The following is an 18,180-nucleotide window of genomic DNA, read 5'->3' as shown; positions in this document are numbered from 1 at the left end:
CAAGTCAGGAGAATTAGTACCTTTGGTAACGTTGCAACGAATGCAGGGAGATTGCTCCTGCTGACAAGCCCCAAACCCTTTCTTGTTGAAAAGAAAGGAAAATGAAAAGAAAAAGCACTTTGGAAAGGAGTCAAAGATGGGGTTTGGTCAAAGCTGGTGTAAAGCACGTCTCCGTTGCCTACAGGTCAGTTCTCCACCGCCTCTGTGCCAGGGGTAGGATTAATAACCTTTTAAGCCTTTGTAGCTCCATCTGCCCAAGTTCACAGGTTGCAGGCTGGAAGGAGCAGCAGTCACATCCTGCTCGCAGTCTTGCTGGAGTCCTATTGGAGAGAATGTGTTTAAGAAGCACATCTGGCATCAACTCAGCTTTACAGAGCAAGCAGGGGCTGTCTGCTCCGCCGCTGGCATTGCTTCATATCCAAGGCTCCCATTGCTGACCTTTGTCACCTGTATCTTTACTGGAATTCAGAAATCTATGGCTTTTAAGTGATGGAGCCCTTAAAAATACTTGTTTTGCTCTATTGGGTTTAATATGCTAACAGTGGAACAGAGCCAATGGCCCATCTTGGGCAGCCTGATCCAGGAGATTGCTCAATAAAGGTTTATTTCAGCTATTAGCTCTTGCGCCAATATTTTCCTTACAAGAAAGAGTAATGATTTCTCTTTGCAACCTAAAATTGGGGGTTTCACAGGCTGCAACTGGAAAATTGGCAGCCGTGCTCATCTGCCGCCGACTGAAAGCCTGTGGCAGAGGGAAGAGAGTTAAATGAAGTCTACAATAATAGCTTTAGAAACTTGAGGCCGCTGAAAAAGAAAGCACACCTGAAATCTAGAATAAAGGTGGTAATTATATAGTCAGACTATATGCAGGTGGTTACAGAGGGAATACTTTTCCAGCTCAATAATGTACACTTAAAATTGGGGAGAAGGAAATAAAATGAGTTGTTTGGTTAAAAAACTAAGAAGGAAAGCTCCACCACTCACAAGAACTTCAGCATTCCCTTTGGCTGGTGCCAGAACATGCGAGTTCTGAGTTTTACCTATCTTTATTCCCTGTTTTCCTGGTATTTTTTCCCTCTGAAGCAACAGGAAGTTAAAGGTTGCTGTGTCGTGCTTCCATTGAGCAGCGGATGTTGGTTCTGCAATCTTGCTTTGTTTCACGTTGAATTGCCACAGTCCTGCAGACTTCTCCTTCTCGGTCAGTTGTTAAGAGAGAAGCTGTCTGTGGTTGTGCACTTTTGCCACTCTAAGAAATAAGTGATTTTTTAAGCCATCCTAAATATAGTTTCCTGGTGTGGCTGCCTTCATTATTACCAAGACAAAGGGTTTGTGTGTTTATTTCCATGGACGTCTGGGCTACACAGTGGACTTCTTTGGTCTGTTTGCGTGGCACGTGAGGGGAGGCAGGTTTTGTTCTGCTGCTTCTGTGAGGTGGGGAATGTTGCTCCGGAGTTCAGAGGTGGAATTCTGGATGTGTAAAAGAACGAACTTAAAAAGGGATTTGTTCCCACGTGTTTCCTACTGCATCTTTGCGTTCCCTAATGTAGAGTTAAGGTGAGACTTGAGTCTAAGTCAGGCACGAGGTGAGATAGAGATGAGATGAGAAGGAGAAATGGACCATACCACAGGAATGGCCATTAGAGCATCTTCTGAGCATTCATTCTCATGCTGAAGGATCGGAACTGGGTGGGAAAGAGACTACCTCAAAAACAGTTAGGTCTTTTATAGTCATCTCCCTCTCTTGGCTCCTGGGTTTAGGTAAGTTAGAGCTCTCATCTTTGGCTCTGTAGTTCTTTTCCCTGGCCTGTTAGAAGAGTTGAATGGATACTGAGCAACTCAGATTGTACTGAGCAGTCCTTATTGAAAAGCAAAACTAGGCTTATAGCTGGTAATAGACTGAATAGAAATGGAGATTGATGCGAGTTTCCTCATCTGATGTTTGTTTAAGCTACTGTACTATTGAGTAGAATTGGAGAAAGGGAAATAATGTCTCATTTGTGGCCCTTCAAAGGAAAATCTTGATGTAATTACTTGCTTTTCAGTGTACTTTTTCACCTGAGGTCCTGTCACACCACAAAACCTTCTCGTGTTTGCAAACTGCTCACCCTGTGACAGCAACACCACCACCACCAGCCTGGTTTAGCAGTTGTGGACTGTGCAGTATAGAAAATCATGAGGTTTTACTGCAAAGGGACATTCATTACATCTTTTGTGTATTGTAACAATAGAACAAAAGCAGCAGAGGCATTTCTCTCTTTATGTAAATCCATATTCCAGTCGCAGATAAAGAAAACAATGCTCACTTTTAATATGTGGGCATTTATTATGAATTATGATCAGGTAGTATTGCAGCTGCTGTGATTGCCTGAAAGGGGTTTTTCACGGGTTTAAGGTTTCTTTATCTGTTCTCTTGTTTTGCAGTATTATGTGCCAAGAACCTTGCAAAGAAAGATTTCTTCAGTAAGTATGCCCCAGTTGTATGACTTCCTGCTCTTGATTAATCAGATTTATTTGTACGCTGTGCATCAGTGTCATGGCTCATCTATGTACACCATTCGTTCTGTGGTTCCATTCTTGTGGTAACATTGCATTACTACGTGAGTATGTGTTACCCTGAGTTGTAACTCTAGGGTTAGAAAGACCAAGGGCTCACAGATTCGAGTTGGAAGTCTGGCTGATGAGACCACGGACAGGGTGCTGCTTACAGCTCCGTGCTGGGGCTACCGAGAGCATCCATCTCAGACATATTCTAAAGTGAGTAAAAGATCCTGGTGCTGCAGTCTCAGTATTATGCTAAGGACTGAATAAAAATGACTGCTTCTCAGTGTGCAGGGGTAACTTAAGCACTGTTAAGTTAAGCGCCTTTAACCTCTCGTTTCTTAAAGCATTCACAATTTACAGCAGGTACCAGTCTGTATGACACAAGTATGTTCCCTAACTAGGAACTCAATTCTCTCTTTTGGATTTATGAAAGTAGTTCTAGGATAATGGCAGCTTTCCTTTCTTGGGGAGGGGAAGCAGCAGCTCATGGTAGCATTATCTTGGAAGAAACAACCCAAAAAGTACTATGTCTAATAGCACCTTTTCCCTTCCACAGGACTTCCTGACCCGTTTGCAAAAGTTGTTGTTGATGGGTCAGGTCAGTGCCATTCAACTGACACTGTGAAGAACACATTGGACCCCAAATGGAATCAGCATTACGATCTGTGAGTTATTTCTAAGGTCATAAATAAACAATATTCCAGAGATCTATCTAGTAATTGGAATGCAGGGGTTGGCACTGCAGCTTCGTCTTGCATTAGCAATGGAGTCACAATTGCTGAGGACTGATTTCTTGCAACAGGAAATTACCTGTTACTAAAGGAGCGCTGCTTTGCTTTTAGGTGTTTGAATGAAGAAATCCTTGTGCGTTGGGTACACAGCACAGCTGCACAGAGTAAGCTCTACTGGAGCGGTGCAGTCTGGCTTGTACAAAAGATTGCCCTTGTTGCAGTGATTTAGATTCTTCAAATTATTAGAAACAGGGATCCTAAAGTTTGGTACATTAATCAGCTTGTTGCATAGCTTTTAATGAGGCTGGCTGTAGTTAACTTCGTGCTGCAGCAATATCAATTTAACATGCTGGGTGAAATCCTAGTGCAGTAATTCATTAATAACACCGTTTCAGGCTCAAGCACTTCTGTATTTATCATAAAGCAGCATGACCAATGTACTGAAATGTATCACAATTGGTACCAAATAAAGCATAAATTCCTTGGAGGAAAATTACTCTTCTAATACGTATTTTTCTAGGTATGTTGGGAAGACAGATTCCATAACCATCAGTGTATGGAACCATAAAAAAATCCACAAGAAACAGGGAGCTGGCTTCCTGGGGTGCGTCCGACTCCTCTCCAATGCCATCAGCAGGCTAAAAGATACTGGATGTAAGAACAATTCCTGCCTGGTGCAATCAGGAACCTTCCGTGCCTTGTATCTGAGTAATGAATAGTATTCCCACCCGTCCCTCCCTGGTGTTTTGTTGATCTTTCCAATTCTCATTTGCAGACCAGCGTTTGGATCTATGCAAACTAAATCCCACAGATACTGATGCTGTACGAGGCCAAATAGTGGGTAAGAATCCTCTCAGCTTGACTTTTCATCATCTTGGGTAAATATACTATACAGACAAGTGTTCTATTAAAAAAGGAGACCTGTATATTATTGCTCTGTGCCTTTTCTGTATTGTTTCTTCTGACTTTAATGGGATTCAATTCCATAACCTGAAAATTTTCATTGTGCTCCTATGTAGGAGTTTGTTTTCTCTCAGTTGAAACAATATTAAAAGAGGGAATGCATCTGGTAAGGTTTCTGATGCAGCTCTGGAAGGGTAAATGTTACCATGAAACTCATTGCCTTTGGACCAAGGTGACAGGCAAAGAGAATCTTATGTGGAAAAGAGGATCTGGAGGAGTTAAAAGCAATATTGCAAATTGCTGGTTTAATACCTTTGACTCCTGTAACCCCGTTGCCGAGTTTCAACAAGGCACTGCTAGTTTTATAGCTCATTCACCCCATTTTAACCACATTTTGATGGCAAAACCCACCAAACCCAAGCTTTTCATTTTAGTTGGCAACCCCTAAATTCTCACTGTAATGATGACATCTAGTGGTGAGTAATTTCTTGCCAGCTTACTTTTCTGGAGCCTCATGAAACCCAGACGTAGAACTAGACATGTTTGGTATTGACAGCATAGACTCAGCTTAAGTTTTCAGGGGTTGATGCCTCTGGTTTATCTTCTTCCTTTTTAAAAGGTCAGTAATGCCTTATGGTCATAGAAGGAGTTTTGGTAAAGGATGTGCTCTCAGCTTTCCTTTATATTTTACCCTGTATAATAAATAATGGTTGTATAATAAATATGGTTGTATAATAAATACGGTTGTATAATAAATATGGGTTGTATAATAAATACGGGTTGTTTGTCTTTATGTTCTTTTTAAAGGAACTGTTGTTCTTTCATGATTAACTTGTGTTTGTTTGCTTTTTATTGCAGTCAGTTTACAGACGCGGGACAGAATAGGCACAGGAGGTTCTGTAGTAGACTGTAGAGGGCTTTTGGAGAATGAAGGGTAAGGATTGTTTTCGTTGCACTTCATTAGAAAAGTGGTTTCTCTGTGGAAAGAAGAATTAATACTAGAAAATGAAAATATCAGTCTAACTAATGTATTGGCTGGGGATGTGTATCAGGTAGTATGGTGGATACTGGCATGAAGAGAATAAGCTAAACGGGGTAGGACTTGCTACTTTAGTTAACAGCGATTCTTGCACTTGCATGAGAAATATGGGGTATAAAACCATGAAGAAAGTGGCATGTCTTGGGTTAAAAGTTGCAGTAATAGAGAGGGAGTGAAAGAGAAACAGTTATTTCTGCATTCACTTCTCTTGTGATGGAAACTCTTGAAGTTTCCCCATTTTCAGAACCGTTTATGAAGATTCCGGACCGGGAAGGCCGCTGAGCTGTTTCATGGAGGAACCAGCACCATATACGGACACTACTGGGGCTGCTGGAGGAGGCAACTGTCGCTTCACAGAGTCCCCCAGTCAAGATCAGAGGCTTCAGGCACAGCGACTTCGCACTCCTGAAGTCAGAGGTCATGCACAGACACCTCAGAACAGACCACATGGGCACCAGTCGCCTGACCTACCCGAAGGCTACGGTGAGAGCTCTCCAGCACTATAACATTGAAGTTTTCAGCTCATAAAAACCTTCAGAGACAGAAAAATCACCCATTTCCTGTCTAGATGTGGTTTACCTGTTAGAACATGCAGCATCCACGTGCATCTCATGGCCTGCAGTTTGGATAAGGAACTGAGCAGAGCAGATGGGAGTTTGAGATTGGCTAATTAGCAGTTGGCTATGCCAGGATACACTGAGGGGTTGATGGTAAATTAAACATGAGGTTGTGGTATGATGCTGTTACAGAGAATTCACTGCTAATCTTGGCTTTGTATCTAGGGAGAACGAATGGAAAGAGCTCTTTAAACTAGAGCAGGAATGCTATTTTTTCCTTCCCCCTTGGCATGTTGTGTAGGTTTGAGCCCACATTTGAGAAAAGATCAGGAAAATAGAAAAGCAACAAAGAAGGCAGTAGTACAGAAGATTAGGGAGGATAAGATTAAGGAGAATTTAAATCTCAGTAAAGAGCACAGCAAATCTATTAGTAAAGAAATCTAGTTTGGGGGCTTGGGTTGTCTTAAAACCTAAAAATAAAAATAGAAGCTAAGGCACATGGATTTGAGAGCTTCAAAAAGGATGCTGAAATGTGTAATTAAAGTATATTTGGGAAGGACAAACCAGTCCATGCTGCAAGAGATCAGGTGGATGGCTCACATACTTGCTCCTGGATCTGACAGAAAGAGAATGTTCTAATGGCTTTCAGCAGACTGTTTATTTACTTGGAGCATTGTGTGCAGTTCTGGTCTCCTCAACATAAAAAGGACATGGAACTGTTGGAACAAGTCCAGAGGAGGCCACGAGGATGATCAGGGGCTGGAGCACCTCCTGTATGAAGGCAGGCTGAGGAAGTTGGGGCTGTTCAGCCTGGAGAGGAGAAGGCTGTGTGGAGACCTCAGAGCAGCCTTCCAGTACCTGAAGGGGGCCTATAGGGATGCTGGGGAGGGACTCTTCATTAGGGACTGTAGTGACAGGACAAGGGGTAACGGGTTCAAACTTAAACAGGGTAAGTTTAGATTGGATATAAGGAAGAAGTTCTTTACTGTTAGGGTGGTAAGGCACTGGAATGGGTTGCCCAAGGAGGTCGTGAATGCTCCATCCCTGGCGGTGTTCAAGGCCAGGTTGGACAGAGCCATGGATGACATGGTTTAGTGTGAGGTGTCCCTGCCCATGGCAGGGGGGTTGGAACTGGATGATCTTAAGGTCCTTTCCAACCCAAACTATTCTGTGATTCTATGATTCTATGATTCTATTTTGGGTGTTTTCTCCAGCTGTTTAAGTTAAAATAATCTTTCTTCCTTTCTTATAGAACAAAGAACAACGGTACAAGGCCAGGTTTATTTTTTGCACACACAGACTGGAGTTAGCACATGGCATGACCCAAGGATACCAAGGTATGTATCTGTAGTTGTAAAGTCAGGGGATTTGGGGTGTGTGTGTGGCAGTAAGCTGAATCTTTAAGAGCAAAAACCTGTGAAATGGCCTGTCTGAACTGAAAGGGAGACCTATGAGCAGAGGAATAATTTGGGGTCTTTCTAGTTACCTTTTCACCAAGGTAAGGGGTTGAAAACATGAATTATCTACTTCTGAATCATGTAAAGCAAAAGGGCAAAAAATACATAGACTTTTAGGATTCCCGTTTGACAAAGTCTTCCTGCTACCTTCATCTGACTTTGTATTTTGGTGAAGCTACAGACTTTTGAATCTTATATTTTTTAAATGAAAACAGTTTAGACTGCAGATAGAAGAAGAAAGTGACCATTTTGTTCAAGCCATTGTTTCTTGACTATTGAGCGTGTAACTTTTGCTCTCATACTGCTCATTTATCTTTAACCGATGCAGAGATTACATGCCCTCTTTAAACCTGAAGTGGTGTTGAGGGTTTTTGTGCCTTAGACCAATGATGTGCAGCTAGAAAATGTAAATACTCCACGTGATTAATTTAGTAAAGCCTCTTTAAACCTTAACCTGCAGCTAATCCAGGTCTTTGTGACTAAGGCTTGGCTCTCAGCTGCTCTGAATTTGGGCTGTTTCACTGGACCACCTGCAAGCCAGATCCAAGAGTGAAACACAGTTGTGACTCTTGAGCTGCTGCGTTGGTTGGATAATACATGAATGTGATGCAGGATATTAGAAAAATGATAGAAAGTAGTGCAGGCAAAAGTGTTGATAAAACCAGAGTATATGAGAGGATATGAAAAATGAAGTTGAGAGAGAAAATAGCTGATGTTAGATTAGCTGGTATCATTGGAAGCAGAAGTGACAGTGCTCATTCGTTTATGTCACTCATGTCAGGCTTGTGCGCCCAAAGCCTTGTCTCTTCTCTGGGTGAGGCTGATAGGTATTGCTGCTTCTCCTTATTGCTGCTTCTCTCAAGCCTTAGAGCCAGGTTTTCAGGACCAGCAATGTAAGTGGCCACAACAGTGCCTTGTGAGTCACAGTCACACCTCTTCTAGTTAAAGGTGGCTTTCATACTACCAACTTGCAGTGCAAAGCCCTTGGCATTTAGCACAGATGTAGGTTAAAACTTGGTGTAATCAGATCTCTACAGCACGTTCAGATGCACAGCTGACTGAAACAAATGGTTACAACCATAATCTTCTTTAAGGAGCCTAACAAAGGCTTGTCTGTCTGCCTGTGTATCCCCTGCTGGCATATACTCACTGTGACACTAATGAAGTCTTTGGTGTACAAAGTGTTTCTACCTTTTTAAAACCTCTCAGTTTACTCATTTATACTGATGTTGCATGGTTGGATTTAGGGAAGGAAACACATCAATTGATGTCTTCAACCCTGGATAATAGATGAATCCATGCCAGCTGTCTAGAGAATACTTGACTTAACAATAGCTTTTCTGTCTAAAAGTAATCTTCAGGTTTCCTTCCTTCCTTTTCTTGTCCCTCTTAGTGTTTTCCTCTGTTAGGTGGCTGAGGCTCCAAGTGTTTTCCATTTGCTTGGTGTAAATACATCCTATGTATTGAATTCAAACACTACCTGGAAGGGAGTGACTGCCTTTAGCAGCACTTAGAATGATACCCGTAATTTAGCTAGGATGAAAGGGCTGAATGTGTTGGTAAAGCCTCACTCTCAATGATTTACCAGTCAAATAGTTAGGATCTAACCTTGTCTAATTAAAGAGGTAGGTTTTGGTTTCTGGTTTTAGGTGATCTTGGTATTTGGCTGCCTTAGCCTCTTAAGTGGGTGTCTGGAGGCAGTGCTTGGTGCAGAGGCCTTTGGTTAAGAGCTGGTTTTCTGCACATGGATCACGTTAGTGTTAATGGAAACTTTCCCGTGAAAACTTTGCTATGGAAAAATCTCTCTTCCTCCTTTTACAGCCCTCAGAAGCCCTGTCATCCCCTAAGTGATGATGTTGCACATTGAAGTTACTTTTAAGCCGAATCGCCTTGTGACTTTCAAAGCCTTTCAGAGACGGAAGGTGTTTTGCTGATGTACCCTTTTATCCGTGTGCCATGCATACAGAGGGACTTGCACTGCTTAGATTGCGGTTGTAAAAAGACAGCATTAAAATGGCTATCCTGTCCTTCCAAAGACTTTCAGAGCCTTGAATCACTGAGCACCAAATTCATTCCCCGTCCTTTCCCCTGACTGTAAATTGCTTTCATCTTAACTTCGGAAGCGCTGTAACATTTTGTTTGCTTTTCTCCTTAGAGACCTTAACAGTGTGAATTGTGATGAACTGGGACCTTTGCCTCCAGGTTGGGAAGTTAGAAGTACGGTTTCAGGAAGAATATATTTTGTAGATCATAACAACAGGACCACACAGTTCACAGATCCACGACTACATCACATCATGAAGTAAGAACCTTGCCTGATAAATGATTCATGTCAAGTCTGGATCCTTAAACCTTTTGTCCAATTCTAACTGCAGTCTGGGAATCATGAGGGGGTGAAAAACTGCATGATAACGATACTGGGGAACAGATGCATCCAATGCTCTAGTCAAGGTCTGAGCATTACTTCTCAATGCTGGTTTTATCTAAGCTTTCAGGTTAGATGTAAGGAAGAAGTTCTTTACAGTGAGGGTGGTGAGGCACTGGAACAGGTTGCCCAAAGAAGTGGTAAGCGCTCCATCCCTGCAGCGTTCAAGCCCAGGTTGGACAGAGCCTTGGGTGACGTGGTCTAGTGTGAGGGTGTCCCTGCCCATGGCAGGGGTTGGAACTGGATGATCTTGAGGTCCTTTCCAAGCTAAACCATTCTATGATTCTATGAGTGAGACTCTCCACAAATGTATTTATTGTGCTTTGCAGCCCTCAGCTTTAAGGGAGGGTTTCCTTATTTCAGCACAGCACTGATCTCTTTAAGCTCCTTTGACAAAATTATCCCAAGCTCTGCTGGAGTGAATATGCCGCTCTGGAAATGCTGAGGTGTGGGACAGAGGTTCTGCCCACAGCCTGTCTGGATTAGCAGTTCTAGTTCTGTGCTAGCTACACTAGATCTGAACTGCCTTCATGCTCCCTTGAGCTCCAGACAACAGGACTATAAAGCCAGCTGGAGGCTGGTTGCCTGGTGCTGTGCACAGCCAGTTTGGGTTGAGCAGGATTTAATAAGCTCCGTGTCTGCGTCACGCAAAGGCAGCTGAACTGTTACAGAGCTGACCCTGGAAGCAGCCTGGCAGTGCTTATGGTGCCCAAGATCAGACTCTTTGCTGGATCTGAGTTGTCTGTGTTTGAAGCCAGCTGGGGAACACCTGTATCTATAATTACACTGCACCCAAATGAAGCACTGAGGGATAAGTATAGCTGAATGTATGAAGCTGCAACTATTTGGGGCAGTCTTTCTCTTTTAATAACCACAGGTGCAATACTTTTCCTGTATCAAGCATCCTCAGCTTTATTTTGCATGGAGCTAGATTAAAACCCACTCAGGTTGTTTGATAATTCCAGTTATAAAGCTGTTGTTTGTTCCATTAGAGGCCTCTTTTCATGTTACACCCTTGAAAGTTGTCTCCATACAGGAGAAGTACCACACAAACCTCTTAATCACTGCTCAGTCAGCATGCAGTGACCATGCTCCACAGCCTTCCACAATGTATTGCCATATAACAGCTGAACTGACGTATTCCTTACATCCCTGAATGCAAGGCAATGATGCTATAGAGTTACCCAGCTGAATACACATTTCGCTCCAGCTTCCTTTTAGAGAAGCTTAATCAGTTCTTCCATCGTTGTTTTACATTATAGTGTAAAACAATGTAATTGTTCTATTGTGCTTCTAGAATCTTTCTTTTTCTTTCAAAGCCATCAATGCCAGCTAAAAGAGCCCAGCCAGCAGCCTCTGACAGCTCCAAATGAGGGATCACTAGAAGACGGAGAGGAGTTGCCTGCACAGAGATATGAAAGAGACTTGGTACAGAAGTTGAAAGTTCTTAGACATGAGCTCTCTCTTCAGCAACCACAGGCTGGTCACTGTCGCATTGAAGTATCCAGAGAGGAGATATTTGAGGTATTCCATTGACTTTTTACTCCTAATAGCAGCTTTTGGCACTCAAGAGTGAAGTAAAACTGATCTTTGATTACAGTAAGTGTGCTTCACAAGAGAGACCTCTTGGAACAAGTCCAGAGGAGGTTCACAAGGATGATCAGGGACTGGAGTACCTCCCGTATGAAGACAGGCTGACAAAGTTGGGGCTGTTCAGCCTGGAGAAGAGAAGGCTGCGTGGAGACCTCATAGCAGCCTTCCAGTACCTGAAGAGGGCCTATAGGGATGCTGGGAGGGACTCTTCATTAGGAACTGTAGTGACAGGACAAGGGGTAAAGGGTTAAAACTTAAACAGGGGAAGTTTAGATTGGATATAGGGAGGAAGTTCTTTACTGTAAGGGTGGTGAGGCACTGGAATGGGTTGCCCAGGGAAGTTGTGAGTGCTCCATCCCTGGCAGCATTCAAGGCCAGGTTGGATAGAGCCTTGGGTGCCATGGTTTAGTGTGAGGTGTCCCTGCCCATGGCAGGGGGGTTGGAACTGGATGATCTTAAGGTCCTTTCCAACCCTAACTATTCTATGGTTCTGTGATTCTGTATCACTACCAAGTGTTGCAGACTTGTCACTGGCATTTGTTTCACATATAGGAATCCTACCGTCAGATAATGAAGATGAGGCCAAAGGACTTGAAAAAGAGGCTTATGGTGAAATTCCGAGGAGAGGAAGGCCTGGATTATGGAGGAGTAGCAAGGTGAGAGACGGGGTTGTCTGATGCTTTTGAACTGTAGAATTGTCCTTAAAGAGACCTGTGGCTGATATCTTCCCCTTTCAAATTGTCTTTATGGTATATGTAAGCTATTTGTGATCTAGTTTGTAGGTAGTGATTGTAGCTTCAGTCTTCATATCATGGTAGATGGGAAAGTAGAAACATGGGATTTAACAGTTGTCCCACAGCACTCGTAGTGTCAAAGACTGGTACAAAAATGACTTTGTATTTGGGAATGTCACTGGAATTAAAGCAAGATCGAGGTGTTTGTTTCCCCTCTTCTCTATAGGTACTCAGTTTTCATCACCATTGCCCAGTGAATGCAAAAGTCTTGTTTAGGACAGGGTATTCGTCTTATGGAGAAAGGGCTGATCCCAGTCACATTCTGATCTGTTGGAGCAGGAGTGGAGATGAACTAATCCTAAACAACGGCTAAAACTTTAGAGAGGACTTGCCTCCCTCTTAAAAACAGTCATTTCCTTTGGGTTGCTTCAGATGAGCTCTGGAGCTGGTTGTAGCATCAGGGAAGTGCTCATCTTTGCATGCTGGTGTTTAGATGCATTGTTTCGATTCGCTTGGAAATTGCTCAAATCCACAAAGGCTGGATCATCCACTTGGGTGGCTTTCAGTAACCCATCCAGGGACAAAGGAAAGCAGTTGGAACAGTCTGGGCTGCCTTACCTGGGGCAACATTGAGTATCACCACTGTTGGCTTCCTGTTGCCCTGATCATTGCGCATTTGCTGCAATACACTCTTTCAGATCAGTACGGCTCCACTTCTAAGCATTAAAGTTGGTATCTCTCTCAGGGTATTTTGGACCTGGGATGAGTGTCCAAATGTAATAATAAAGGGGTTTTTGTCCTGGCGGGGTCAGAAATAGCTTTAGTTCCATTCAGGCCCTGCTATGTTACTAAGGTGAGAAGATTTACCTGACTCCTCCTCTTCTAATTCGTGTGGTCTGTGCCCCATCTGGCCTTTCTGCTGACAGCAGAGATTCTCTAGTCATCAAGCATTTGCATTAAAATAGCTTTTCTAAAGACCTCCAATGATTGAGCTGATTTAAACAACAAACTTTGCTTCGTATTTCTTGATAACTGTGCAGGTTGCAGAGGAGCAGATCACTCAGTCACCAAGTACCTGAACTATGTACAAAGACAAGATGCTTTTAGAAGTGGGTCGTGTTCAGGCTCAATTTGTTGATGGTGTTAACAGCTTGCTATAGCTTCTCTAATTGACGTTAATTCCTTCAGTACTTTAAACTAAAACAAGTCTGCCTGTGAGTGGAGGAAGACACTTGATGGGTTTTTAAGCAACCTTTTTGGTCTGCAAGTGGAGAGCAGTACAAGGTGGTCTGATTTTGAAATAAGCATTCAGCACTGATGATTCACAGTAATTGTGTGGTCTGAAACGCCAGCGGAAGTTGCACCCTTCTAAATACCATTTCTTTTTTGTTCCTCTTCTTTTTGGGCAGAGAATGGTTGTATTTACTATGCCATGAAATGCTGAATCCCTATTATGGACTTTTCCAGTACTCCACAGATAATATTTACATGCTGCAAATCAATCCAGACTCTTCTATCAATCCTGTAAGTATTAACTTCTGAGCGACATGTCTACTTTGTGGGGTTTTGTTATAGCTGTTCTTCCATGACAGCAGTGTAAAGTGAAGGGTAAAGAGAGTAAGAACGTGTTAATGACTCTCATATTGACGTACTATGAAGCAGAGGGGTTCTGTTCAGGAACTAAAAGCATGATAGAGGAGGTATCCTTTGATAAGAATCTTATTTCTTTCTTTGAGTCTCATTTCCTGACGTTTGTTCTGTAAGATGAGGGAGATAGATTGGAAGAATCTCAACCAGAGCACTTATGCTTCACTTTCCAAAAGCCAGCTTATAAGCAACATGAAAGGCATGAAGAAAATAAGCACCTGGCTTGATTCCTCAAAAGAAACAACATTTGATGGTTAACAAAATAAAGTCATTTGTTTGGAATTGTCCCATCTTCTTGCATTCTGGATGTTTCGTGGGGATTTTCTTTTGAGTTTTGTCCTTTGAGAGGCTTAGAGGCCTCGTATCCAATTTATTAGTCAGGTAATGCACAGAGACTTGTTTGAGGCATTTAATCATTAAGTGCATCTGGTCTTGGTTATGTCGGGAGGAAAAATGGTGGCTCCTCTTGCCCAGAGGGTTGTAGATAACTTGCACTGAGCACACAGCTGATGGTGCAGATATAACCACAAGATGTCAGTGTCTTCCTGCTGCTTGATTTTCTTCCCTCTCTCCCTGCAGGACCATTTGTCTTATTTCCATTTTGTTGGTCGGATAATGGGTTTGGCTGTGTTCCATGGACACTATATCAACGGGGGGTTCACAGTTCCCTTCTACAAACAGCTCCTGGGGAAGCCCATTCAGCTCTCCGATCTGGAATCTGTCGACCCAGAGCTACACAAAAGTTTAGTCTGGATCTTGTAAGTACTGTGTTTATCAATTGTGTTGCTGTTCCTGTGTTAAAAAGCTCAAGGTACTTGAGGAAAGGTTTCTCTGTGTTCACAGCTAACTCTGTGTTAGCTCTCCTTGCAGCAAAGTAGATCCTACACCATTAAGCATTGCATGGGCATGGTAAAGTATCAGAGTATCGAAATCCAAACACGGGACAGAGATCTGAGGGGGAGTACAGCCTTGTTCCAAAGAACACCAACTTTGATTAAAATGGAAATAAATGGAAGTAATTTGGGCTGCAGAATAAATCCAGTGTTCAGCTTTGTTTTGCATTATCTCAACTTCGTTTTCTAAGTGCTGGTTTGAATTCTGTATTTAAAGTTACTGAGGATGTTGAAGTTCACTGTGTGTGATCTCTTCTGTGCTTCACATTGATACATGAAGCACATCAGAGTATTGCTCTCTATATATCTTTATGTCTGCGTGTTTTTGTATATAGGATTTTATTCATTATCCTGAGTACTACTGGAATTAATGTACTAATTCTAGTTAGTACATCTAATGTTCTAACTATTAGTACATTACTGTAGTAGTGATTAGTATCTGATCCGTATTTAATCAGGCTCTTCAACATCTATTAAGCTATATAGAAAGCGGTCACTGTGGCAATACTCCTAGTGGTGTGAAATGCAGTTGGTTAATTACTAGGTTTACCCTGAAGACTGCTTAAGTGTTCAGTAACATTAGGATCGCCACTGAGAGTTAAGAGACTATCCAGACTACTAGGTTTACCCCCTGTCTTTCTGTTGTCAGAGAGAACGATATCACCCCAGTTCTGGACCATACATTTTGTGTGGAACACAACGCTTTTGGGCGGATTTTACAGCATGAACTCAAACCAAATGGCAGGAATATTCCAGTGACAGAAGAGAACAAGAAAGAATATGTCAGGTATTGCAGAACAAAAATATACCCTGTAAATGTAATGCCAAGAAGATAGGAATTGTTGATGGAAAAGAAGCTCTCATAATACTAAATGTGTGTATTGAACCAAGTTCCTCTGTAAAATGAGCATCTTCCAGCTCTGCTATAAAAAGCCCAGTCCTAGCTCACTGTCCCTGACTTCTTCTTTCCCTCCTCCCCCAGGTTGTATGTAAATTGGAGATTTATGAGAGGAATAGAGGCACAGTTCCTGGCTCTGCAGAAAGGTTTTAATGAACTTATTCCTCAACATCTCCTTAAGCCTTTCGACCAGAAGGAACTTGAGGTATGTGTTTTATCCACATGGAAGAGTTCTGTGATTTGTTTGATCCACACTCAAGCACTGCTTTAAGAACAAACAAAAACCACACAAAACTGAGTTCAATGTATGTACCAGAAAGCTTTGTGTTCATTTAACCAAACCCTTTTTGGTTTATTCCAGACATTCTTTGGGTTAACATTATTGAGAGGGCTGCTTAAAAGGGGAAAGACAAATACTTCAGGTTGTCTAATGCAGGATTAAAGCTCAAAGCAGGTGTTCTGAGCAGTACTGCGAGTCTGAGGCATTGCTGACAAGACCTAACGTGTTATCTACCCCAGAACTTGCTTCCTTCAGTTACTTCTCAATCATGGCTGTTTCTGTATGCACACAGGCCATGGTTTCTATAGACTAAAACAGAAGTGTAGAGCAAACAGAAATGAATTTGTCTTCTCATTGCATCCTGAGGTGCAGATTGCTCGCTCTTAAAATCAGTCCCATTACAGCAATTTTTCACCTAGTTTTGCCTTTTTATAAGGCAACCTGTGGCATATTGACAATTTGTGGTATCGGAAGCACTAGCTTTCTGCTAGTTGTTTGTGCATGCTGAAGGATCCTGTGAAGTTACCGCATTCCATTTGCTAGCTGCTTGAAAAGGCAGATTAAAAATCCATTACCTCTTTCAATGCTGGCTGCATCAGAACAGTCACAACTGCCCTGATAATGTAAACGACTGAGAGTGCTGCCTTGGTGGCACAAAAAGGGAGCTGCTAAATGGTAGCTCTCAGAAATGTGACCCTCAACATGGACGACTATGGGAAATGTGGAGTATGACACACATTTGGTTGGATGAAGTTGTTTGTATGCAACTGATCTGTCGTTGCCACCAGTGACTGCCTTTTGCAACCTGGTGTTGCATGGAAAAGAGATTGAAGTGATGTGTCTGGTCTGTAGTTGTATTGGCACTTCTAAGACAAACCTGCATCAGTACAGTGATGTTGTGTTGTGCAGTAGATGGCATGTCTTCTAGTCTGTGCTGTACCCTCTTAGAGATACACTTTACTTTTCAGGTAGCATTGATTTAACAAAGCAGGTCTTGAATGGGCTTACATGGCTCTATAGTTTCTTGTGCAGATTCTAGTTCTAGTTTAAGTCTATTTGGCCTCAGCTTCATTGCTGTTAAACTGGAGAGATGTACTGCCTGTTCTGAACTGCTTTGGAACATTACCTTGCACCAACAAGGTGGTTCAAGCACGTAAAGAATGTGAGGCTTCATGAAATGGTTTGTATATTCTTACAGCTGCAAACCTGAAATGACTCTGCACGTTAAAGCGTTTTGTAATCCTTTACCAGCTAATCATAGGAGGCCTGGATAAGATAGACCTGAACGACTGGAAGTCAAACACCCGTCTAAAGCACTGCATGGCAGATAGCAATATTGTGAAGTGGTTCTGGCAAGCAGTGGAAACATTTGATGAAGAAAGAAGGGCAAGGCTGCTGCAGTTTGTGACGGGTTCGACGCGTGTCCCACTTCAAGGTTTCAAGGCTTTACAAGGTGACTGATGTGGAGGCTGAGTTAATCTATGGTGGGAGAAAGATAAAAATCATGGGGTATTTACTACCCCTTGTAAAGTATCAGCATCTGGCTGGGTAACTCAAGCACTTTACATCCCAAGAGCAGTTTTACATTTGTCAGCAGCTCTGCTGATGGTGAACACTTCAGTCATTGCTGATAGTGAGAGAAGCTGGTAAATCTGTCATCATGTAGTGCCTTTGACTGGTGTCAATATTAGTTTGTCAGTCTCCCGCAACTCTGGACTGATGTTAAAATCACTGCATGGAAGCACACAGAGGGTTATAGAGCTGACCAAATGGCTTATTCACATGAGAATCATGTTCCCTTCATTATTTGGCAGCAAACCATTAGACTTTAAAACAAATGCCTTAAAGTTGTAGGGTTTATCATCAGAAAAGGTGGCAGCGTCCTTGGCTGCTGTGATTCTCCTGATAACGTTCCGTCTGTTGGCTGACAGTAAACTGATGTCCCAAATTAAAATACCTGCTTCTGGTTTACAATTAAAACCTTCCTGTACCTAATTCTGTTCATTTTTGAAGGTGCAACTTTGTTAATATAGAATTTAGCAGCTTTCCAAAACACTGGTCTGCAGGTTGTCATGAACTGCCCTATTGCTTCTGCCCTCCCTTCATCAGCTGCAGACTGACCTACAGGTTCAGTCTGTGCCATAACTATGTTTGCAGCTGGAACTGTAATCTTCTCTCTTGCTTTTACATAAGTAGCAAAATCTGTGTGCAGGAATGATGCTTTGTTGAAGTGCATTAACTAGAATGTCTGTCTGTAAGGTTCTACAGGCGCTGCAGGACCCAGACTATTTACCATCCATTTAATAGATGCAAACACAGACAACCTGCCAAAAGCCCACACTTGGTAAGATGAACACATTCCGCATGTCTCTGCTTGCTTTCTCTTTGTCTTGGTTTAAAGGAGCATCTCTGCTTGTCCTGAGTATGGATTAACTGTGTGATATGCATAGGTGACTCCGAATGTGCTCTGCTAGCTCGGAAA

At 42.5% G+C, this 18,180-nt stretch overlaps 1 protein-coding gene across 4 annotated transcripts in view; it reads left to right on the top strand.

Moving 5' to 3' along the window:
* Positions 1-18,180, top strand: part of SMURF1 (SMAD specific E3 ubiquitin protein ligase 1) — a 46,975-nt gene that overhangs the window by 24,319 nt on the left and 4,476 nt on the right. The window contains exons 2-17 of one of the 4 annotated variants that reach the window (XM_065684594.1): positions 2,422-2,460; positions 3,098-3,206; positions 3,793-3,926; positions 4,048-4,113; positions 5,034-5,109; positions 5,459-5,697; positions 7,024-7,108; positions 9,384-9,530; positions 10,973-11,177; positions 11,799-11,902; positions 13,390-13,504; positions 14,207-14,385; positions 15,170-15,307; positions 15,503-15,623; positions 16,950-17,151; positions 17,967-18,042. In XM_065684594.1, coding sequence (XP_065540666.1) covers positions 2,422-2,460; positions 3,098-3,206; positions 3,793-3,926; positions 4,048-4,113; positions 5,034-5,109; positions 5,459-5,697; positions 7,024-7,108; positions 9,384-9,530; positions 10,973-11,177; positions 11,799-11,902; positions 13,390-13,504; positions 14,207-14,385; positions 15,170-15,307; positions 15,503-15,623; positions 16,950-17,151; positions 17,967-18,042 — 2,035 coding nt within the window. Of the gene's footprint in view, positions 1-2,421; positions 2,461-3,097; positions 3,207-3,792; positions 3,927-4,047; positions 4,114-5,033; positions 5,110-5,443; positions 5,698-7,023; positions 7,109-9,383; positions 9,531-10,972; positions 11,178-11,798; positions 11,903-13,389; positions 13,505-14,206; positions 14,386-15,169; positions 15,308-15,502; positions 15,624-16,949; positions 17,152-17,957; positions 18,043-18,180 lie in introns of all 4 variants that reach the window. The other 3 variants (XM_065684593.1, XM_065684592.1, XM_065684591.1) reach the window with 3 other exon arrangements.

The sequence above is a fragment of the Lathamus discolor genome, chromosome 6, assembly GCF_037157495.1.
Source record: "Lathamus discolor isolate bLatDis1 chromosome 6, bLatDis1.hap1, whole genome shotgun sequence".
Lineage (NCBI taxonomy): Eukaryota > Metazoa > Chordata > Aves > Psittaciformes > Psittacidae > Lathamus > Lathamus discolor.
This window is presented reverse-complemented; position numbering and strand designations above follow the sequence as displayed.